Raw genomic sequence first — 8313 nt, 5'->3', positions numbered from 1 at the left:
GGGGGGGGGGGGGGGGGGGGGGGGGGGGTAGGCATCAGTTCTTTCTGGACTAATCCTCCCTGCCTTGTGGGGATGCTGGCGGTTATCAGTGAGATCATGCCTGTGAACACTCTCTACCATGAGAGCCAGGCTCAGCATTAATTATGAGGAAAACCCAAGTCTCCTGATTCCCAGGCCTGGGGCTAGCCTACCTCCCACCCAAGGTTCCAGCCAGACCAGAGGCTAGCCGCTGAGGCAGAAAAGAAACTGGAAACGTGAATGTCATAGGACGTGTCACGTCAAAGCTGTTTTTCCAGACAGAGTAAGAGAACTGGGGTACCGGGAACTGCTGGGGGGCTAAAACGCCTCCAAGTGGCCAATGTTCCCAACCCCCCAACAGGCAATTAGGCCTCAGCCTGTCCTCCCCTCTCACCGGACTTCCTTCTGGCTGCCATGTTTGATGATCATGTCGATGTAGACCGACCAGACATCTGTGCGCTTTGGGTAGGTGCTCAGCGTGTTCTCGAAAATGGCTTTGGCGCGCTCCGCATCCCCCAGCTGGAACTCAAGCTGCGCAAACTTGGCAATCACATCCACGTCTGCAGGGAGAGGACAACTCAGACACAGAAAGCAGACAGATGCCCTCATCAAAACACACTACCCTACAGGGACAGAGTCTGATGCCCGATTCCCTGCTCTTGGGTCCTAAGACCTAGGTGACGACAAGAGGGACAGTGGGGCGGGTTTAGGGCCAAATACACAGATGGGCACTGATCTGTGACTCCCAACAGCAGACATCCTACTCTCCGGACCGAGAAGGGGGAATCAGGGGATGAGAGGTGGGCTGTGGGGCAGGCAGAGGCAAAAGAATGAGTGCTAACTCCTTTCTGTTCCTCTCTCTTCGGAGTTTAGAATTTAAAATGCAACACGAGCTATGTTCATGAGCATACGATCAAGAGAGAGCGAGCAACGTACGCTCCACAAGGCTTTCCTAACACCAGCCTCGGATGAGGAGACCCCCAGCCCTCTGCCCAGATGGGAGACAGGCTACTGCGCCCTGGAATTGGACCAGTGGGCGGGAACAAGCACTCACGCTCTTTCTTAGGCAGGCACTCGAGGGCTCGCTGCATCACGCGGTGACTGGCCCCAGCCTGGCCCCTCCGCAGAAGAAAGGCGCCGTATTTGATCCAGACAGCTTTCTCCTGCCTGAAACGTTTCAGCATCCGGTTGTAAAGTTCACCAGCTTCCTGTGGGAAAGACGACATAAGCTGAGGAGAGTGATTAAGACAGAGGGGGCAATGGCAGAGACAGGCACCTGCACTTGTGGGAAGCTAGACCTGGGCTCAGACTCCATCAGTATCCAGGCCCAATGTCAGGTATGCGGGGGGAGAGGACAGGCGTACAGGATGAGGGGAGCGCATGATGGGGAGTCTCCCTCCTAAGCCTGTGCCGTGAGGAGGTCCTAAGTCTAGAAGAGAGAATGTGAGCATGACGAAGGGGAGGAGGAGAGACGAAAAAGGGCTACTGGGGTATGTCGCCTCCTGTCGGTGACACCCGTCGGCAACCCAAGGGATAGACCCCCGGCTCTGCTGTCCCTTCCCTTCCCTCATCCCGGCCCCACATTCCCAAAGAGGAGGCAGGGGAAACGACTTCTCCCACCTGGAAGGTGAGCAAGCCTGGGGCAGGACTGGGTCCAGATGCGGCTGTTCTCCCCCGAGACTTCCCTGCTGCCTCTGGGACTCCCAGGACCTCATTTCTAAGTGGCTGAGGTCCCCCTGGCAGCCGGCCACCTGGCCCAGACTCCTACCTGGAATTTCTCTGACTTGGTGTAGATGTCAGCCAGATGGAGAAAGACCTTGAGAGGCTCGTTGTACTGCACGGCCCGCTCGAAGACCTTGGTCAGTGACCCCTGGGAGCCGTACATGTTTTCTAGGTTCAGCTGGGCCACCCACACGTTCAGCTTCTCCTGCTCCTCTCTAGAGGGAGGGCAGTCAGCACGTGAGCTCCATCATCTTGGCCCAACGAGCCCCCCACTGCCATCGGGGGACTGGAACTACATCCTCCTCCCCAGGCTGCACCCACGTCCTCAGTTCCCACCCCCAAGTGCAGGCCCCGAGAGGCCCTGTCCCCACTGCAGCTCACACAGAAGCAGGAACCCCGACCCCATGGCTGTGGGGTCTGGGGCTCCCCTGGTTTCTGCCTCCACTCCTGGGAAGGAAACCTACCAGATCTCAAACCGGCCTGAGGTCTGGACTGGAAGGAATCTGTGGTCTGAATCTCCCCCCACACTAAGAGCATATGATGCAGAGGAGCGCCACCCCTCTTCACTAGCCTTTGGGAAACCCGCTCTACCCTCTGCCTGGAACATGGTCACCGACATCGTTTTCGCCCAGGTATGAGGAGAGTGTTTTCCCTCTTGTACTTCTGCTCCGAGTGGGGTACCTAACTGAGGGCCATGCCTCGTGTAAACGTTACCCTTGGCTATCTCGGTGAAGAGGACTATAAAATATGAATGAGCAGATCTATTTCACAGACGGCACATCTCTCAGAGAAAGCCTGTGAACCCACAGGTGCCCGGTGGCAGCCACCCAAACTGCCACCAGCCTGCTGAGGAGACGCAGCGCCGCCTGGAGAGAGACAGGGCCCCAAGGCAGGAGGGCATAGCCGAGACCTGAAGGAGATGGTCTTGAGCGCCCTCTCGGCCACGGCCCGGGCCTTCTCGATCTCTGTGGCCTGCAGGTGGAAGGCCATGTACTGCAGCCACAGGATGGAGCTGTTGGGGGAGCTCAGCACGAGTCGGTCGAAGTCATCTGCTGACTCCGGCTGCCGCCCGGGATCCATCAGCGCCTCCTCGATGCGGGACAGCTCTTTCTCTGCCTTCTGCTTCTCCAGCTCCCTTTCCTTCCTGCTTTTCTTCTGCTGCTGTGGAAGGCAGAACACCAAGTGAGCAATCTGCTCCTCAGCCCCGGGGAAGTCTGGCAGGGCAGCCCTCGAGCTCCGCAAATACTCCCAGCCTGAGACGGCCCTACCCCTCGGAAGAGACACCCAGGGTAGGACAGAGCACGGGAGACCGGCGCCAAGGGTCCCCGCAGAAAGGACGAAGCCCTGGAAAATACGGCACCGTGGCCTGCTCTAGCTTCTCGTCCTCCTCGCTGTCGGAGCTCTCTTCGCGAGGTGGCAAGGCCGGGGTCAGGGTGTCCAGCTCCACATCCCAAGCGAAGCCGGAAGACAGCTGCAGCCGGGGTGCTTCTGCCGGCCTGGTCTGCTTCTCCTGGAGGATCACAGGCGCATGTGAAAAAAGCACTGAGCCCAGGCTGCCCCTGTTCTGCAGCCCCTTTCCACCCGGAGGAGCAGGGACTCCCACGGTGCCCAGAGACCTTTTCTCTCCTCCCACGGCCAGGCTAGGCCCCGGTGCACTGGGGACACTTTTAGGAGTGACATGAAAGAAACTTCCTTTGTAAATAAGTAGATTTAAGTAATAGTTTTAAAAAGCTACACAGGCAAACACATATGAACGTGCAGGCATACAACAGCAGTAGAGCTAGGACAGAGGTATGACAGATGTTCCGAGGGCGGCAGGGATGCGACACCTGAAGTCTGGGAAGCCCTTCCACACCTGCCCTCAGTCCCAGTAGCGCTGTCCTCATTTCTCAGAGCAGGACACAGGCTCCGACGGACAAGCCTCCTTTCCTTTGCCCGTCCCCCCACCCCCACTAATTCAATTCCGCTCCAGCTAATCAACATCGACTAGAATGGACTTTCACAGCCCACTCAGCAGGTGAAGCAGCAGCCCTGCTCTCAGGAGCTGATGACCAACTGAGGAAACTAGGCACCCCACTTCCTCACATTTTACAGAAAATGAAGACAGGAGGGTGGTGCTGAGGACAGCCCAGCCTTCAGGCAGGGGAGCAGGGACTCCCTCCTGGGGCGGTCCTTCCCCCACACCGGCGCCGCTCACCTGGGGCCGCACACCCGTCTCCTCCACCTCCTCTTGTCCCTCCCGGTAGTACACTTCCACACCGCTGTCGTCCTCCTCGGGCGGGGCAGCTCTCCTCTGCCTCTTGTTCCCGCCTTCCTGGCGTGACAGGCGGGGACGACGCTGAGCCAGGCTTCCTCCCGCCCCAAGCGCCCTCCGCGGCCCCGGGCGGTACCCTCTCCCCACCCAAACTCAGCCTCTCTCTGTCCGTGAGGCTGAGGCGAAGCGGCTGCCGGGCGGATCCTGGAAGGCTCTCCTTTTCCTGTGAAGGAGGCCATCCTCCCCGGGGGCCCTACCTGCTCACTGCCAGACTCCGGGCGTGGCCGCTTGCCCAGCTTATCCGCCCGGGGCTCCCGGGGCTCTTTCTTCTTGCCGGGCAGCTGTGCGCCCTCCCGCCCCCTTCCAGTCCTCTTCTCGTTCTGTTTCTGATTCTTCCTCTCCGCCTTCTCTTCTCCTTCGTGGTCTCTCTCCTCTGCCTCCGTTTCCCTCCCCTCTCGCTTCGCAAGTGGCAGTCCCAGGGAGGCAGAAAACACGTCCGGCTTTCCAGTGTCCTCGGCGGGGATTGACAGCTCTACCAGGTTCTCCCGGCGGTTCAGGCTACGACAGGGAGACCAGGCGAGCGCACCATGGGGACAGCATAAGGAGCACAATGGTCACAGCGAGCAGCCCCCAGTTTCTGGGCCTGCCCCCACCTGCCTTGGAATCCGTGCAGTAATCTCAGGAATGATCTGCACAATTGCTTGGTAGAGAGATACAGAGGGCAGCTGTGTTATCCCTTCCTCCGTCCCCAAAGACGGGTGCCTGTGCAGAGGAAAGTCTCCACAATTGCCTTTAGGAGCTGAGGTAGAAGGCTCCACACAAAGGGAGCTCATTCATCGTTACTTACCACTGCCTAAGCCATTATGTTTATAGTTCACCTCTCCATCTCCACCCAGCGTTCCCAGAGAAAGAGGTGAGAAAGAGAGAAGAGCACCTACCTTAGGACCTTGGCTGTGAGCAGCTTGCCTTCGGGGAGAGACCTGTCATCAGGGGCATTCTGGGACAGGCTGTACTGGGAGACATGTGGGTATTGGGCCAAACCTGTAACTGAGGGGCCAAGGCTGACAGGAGAGAGAGACAAGGGTCCTGTGGTCAGAAACACTGCAACAGAGTCCCCAGCCAAGTCTACTGCCTCCTCTCTCCCAGAGACTCAAGTTGTGACGAGGATTTAGGACAGACATAAGGTTCCCGGCACTCAACAAAATAAAGGGGGCTTTGTAAACTGGAAAAATCGTCAAGCGTAATGAAGACATAATTGAAAGATACTCTTTACCCCATATCAGAGCATCACAATGCACTCACAAGCTGCTAGAAAGACCAGAAGAAAATGAGGAAACATAATTACAGCAGGGAAGGCTGTAACATCTGGGGGTTCATGGAACATTTACAAATCATGACCATGGATATGCCATATTCTTTGTCAAAAACACCAAACAAGAGTAATTCAAAACTTTTTTGAAAGCATAAAAAGACTTGGAATTTAAAACACTGGTGGGAACAGAGACTCTCCTTCCTTCATGCTCCCTCCAGAGATGGTGACCAGGGGGCAGCGGCGGGCCAATCAAGACAGGCCCCGGGAGAACGCTCGGGGCTGGTCCACGTCCCCGGGCTCCACCTCACTCACCCTAAGAGCACACCGGACGGCTGGATGGACTTCACGTAGCCCCTCAGGAGCTGCCCTTCCTCAATATCCTGGATGGAGTTAATCTCAGGATCTGTTATTTTGCTTTTCGTCTCCGGGTTCGTCCTAAAGGAATAAAAGGCTTACTACACATGTACCTCTGACCCCATTTCCCGACCCTCACCCCCAAATCTCCTGTGATAATCACAATTTGTAAGAACACGACTCTGGACCTGTCAGTAGGATATCACCGTCAGAGCCCAGCCCTACCCTCTCCTGAACTCCTGTCAGCTGGGGACGGCTTTAATAGTAACAGGGAGAGGCTGAGCAAGCCAGAGGGAGGTTAAACCTCATACATCCATTTCGGACCATGACTTCAGGCCAATCCACTTCACGGCACACTTGTCCGTACCATGGAACCCCGGGGGCTCCATCACCTCCCCTCACTAGGCCCGCCATCTGGCAACTCTGAACACCACTATGGATGTCTGAGCCTTTCTTTGGGAAAACAGCCTGAGCAGACAGGTTCTTCTACAATCGGAATGTCCTCAGCTTTTCTGGATAAAAAACGGGGCCGGGCATAAAGGGGCTGAGCAGGGAAGCAAGCTGGGAGGCCCAAAGCTCTGTGTCAGATCCATACAGCCTCTCCTCAGTCCTCTGGGGCCGGGGCAGTAGTTCTCCCGCAATTCTTCCCCCAACAACACAGACACTCACCTGGACGATCGCAGTGACAAAGTCAATACAGGGCCTGTAGCGGACAGCACATAACACCTGGAGTGAGAGCAAAAGAGAAAGAAACGCTGGCGCCAGCCAGCACCTCAGGAGACTCTGGAGAAGGCCTCGGCTTCCTCTCCACAAGGCTGAGCAACAGGCGAGAGCAAGGGCTCTGTTCATACTGCTGACAACCTGCTGAGGGACTCAGGACAAGTCCCCTCTCTAGGCCTCAGTTTACTAGTTCGTCAAGTAAAAATACCGCTACTTTCTCTCCTCACCCAAGAATGGTGCTGGGAGGAGGAAACAAGAGGATACATGCAAGCCCTCTGGAAGGCGCACAGAGCCACGCGGTGAGTACTTAGGAGGTGAGACCAGTCCTGCATCGGGGGCTGGGAGGGTCTGGTCTCGTGGAGAGACAGACTCAGCACAGGAAACCATGACAGGGGACGGCCTGGTACCACTGCCGACTCAGAGCAGCGGGTCAGAGGAGCCCATGAGGGAGGCCTGAGCAGGGGAGGCTTCTGGGAGGGAAACAGGGTTTACTCTTCGGGGGGGTTTCCAAACCCACCACGCAATGGTGGTGTGATTTATACCACCACGCAAGGTAGAGAATCTTATCAGTAGAAAGGATCTCAGCAACAATGTAGTCCAAATTCTCCCATGACAGGCGCATGCCTTTTCTACCAGGGAATCACAGCCCTTAAAGCAGGAAAGGACCTGAAGGGATCATCTGTCTTTAGGCATTTAACCTATTATTCACATTGACAGACGGAGGAATTATAACTGAATGCTACTCATACATTTAACTACAATAACATTATTTTTAAAGATGTTGGGCGTAGGAGTTTATTAATTAATTTATTTATTTTTGCTGTGTTGGGTCTCCGTTTCTGCGGGAGGGCTTTCTCTATTTGTGGCAAGCGGGGGTCACTCTTCATCGCGGTGCGCGGGCCTCTCTTGTTGCGGAGCACAGGCTCCAGATGCGCAGCCTCAGTAGTTGTGGCTCACGGGCCTAGCTGCTCCGCGGCATGCGGGATCCTCCCAGACCAGGGCTTGAACCCATGTCCCCTGCATTAGCAGGCAGATTCTCAACCACTGCACCACCAGGGAAGCCCAATAATGTTATTTTTAAAAATATTTTGCTAAAAAAAAAAAAAAAAAATCACACCTGTATTTTGTAAGCCTAAATAAGCAAAGCAGAGATGATCTTGGATTTCCCTCTGACTCATTCTTTTTCTCCTCCTAAGGCCCTGGGCATTTTGTGCTCTTTAGCCCTGATAAGTGGTTGAGAATTTACGCAGGTGCTGGTGGCTGGGACACTCGAGATGGGAGGACAATTACTACTTTCCAGTCTCTGCCTCCTGAAGGTGTCTGCTCCACTGTTGGATAACTGTGGTTGTCAGACAAGTCTGTATTGTACAAGGCTGAAATATGCCTCTCCATGCTAGTTTATTCAGGCTATAAAATGGTTTTAAAACTCTGAGGTAGGTTCATTTTTGTGCATCCAAAATAGTTCATAAAGCACCCCCCAACAGCAAAAGGTTACTGCTATCCTCTTGCAGAGAACACATACAGATCAATTTTTTTTAATTAAAAAGATGAATGGTTCAGTAGTAAAATGAGGAAGCAACTTGGCCAAGCAAAGCACAGAACAAATGTAAACAGCCAATAAACATGAAAAATGACCAGTAAGAGAAATTCAAATTAAAAAGCGAGGTCAATTTCAGCCCATTCAATGGCAAAGATTAAAAATTAAGAATATCCGGGCTTCCCTGGTGGAGCAGTGGTTGAGAGTCCGCCTGCCGATGCAGGGGACACGGGTTCATGCCCCAGTCCGGGAAGATCCCACATGCCGCGGAGCGGCTGGGTCCATGAGCCATGGCCGCTGAGCTTGTGCTACCGGAGCCTGTGCTCTGCAACGGGAGAGGCCACAGCAGTGAGAGGCCCGTGCACTGCAAAAAAAAAAAAAAAAAAAAAAAAAAAA

General features: G+C 55.0%; 1 protein-coding gene across 1 annotated transcript in view; it reads right to left on the bottom strand.

The window, feature by feature from the left end:
- PDCD11 (programmed cell death 11) overlaps window positions 1-8313 on the bottom strand; it is a 40946-nt gene that overhangs the window by 688 nt on the left and 31945 nt on the right. Inside the window, 10 exon segments of the mRNA XM_007470431.1 lie at window positions 413-578; window positions 1073-1226; window positions 1787-1955; window positions 2651-2901; window positions 3101-3250; window positions 3938-4054; window positions 4252-4552; window positions 4933-5055; window positions 5619-5741; window positions 6330-6386. Coding sequence (XP_007470493.1) covers window positions 413-578; window positions 1073-1226; window positions 1787-1955; window positions 2651-2901; window positions 3101-3250; window positions 3938-4054; window positions 4252-4552; window positions 4933-5055; window positions 5619-5741; window positions 6330-6386 — 1611 coding nt within the window.

The sequence above is a fragment of the Lipotes vexillifer genome, unplaced genomic scaffold (genome assembly GCF_000442215.2).
Source record: "Lipotes vexillifer unplaced genomic scaffold, Lipotes_vexillifer_v1.1 scaffold916, whole genome shotgun sequence".
Classification (NCBI taxonomy): domain Eukaryota; kingdom Metazoa; phylum Chordata; class Mammalia; order Artiodactyla; family Lipotidae; genus Lipotes; species Lipotes vexillifer.
The sequence above is the reverse complement of the archived record's forward strand: the minus strand, read 5'-3'. Positions and strand labels throughout refer to the sequence as shown.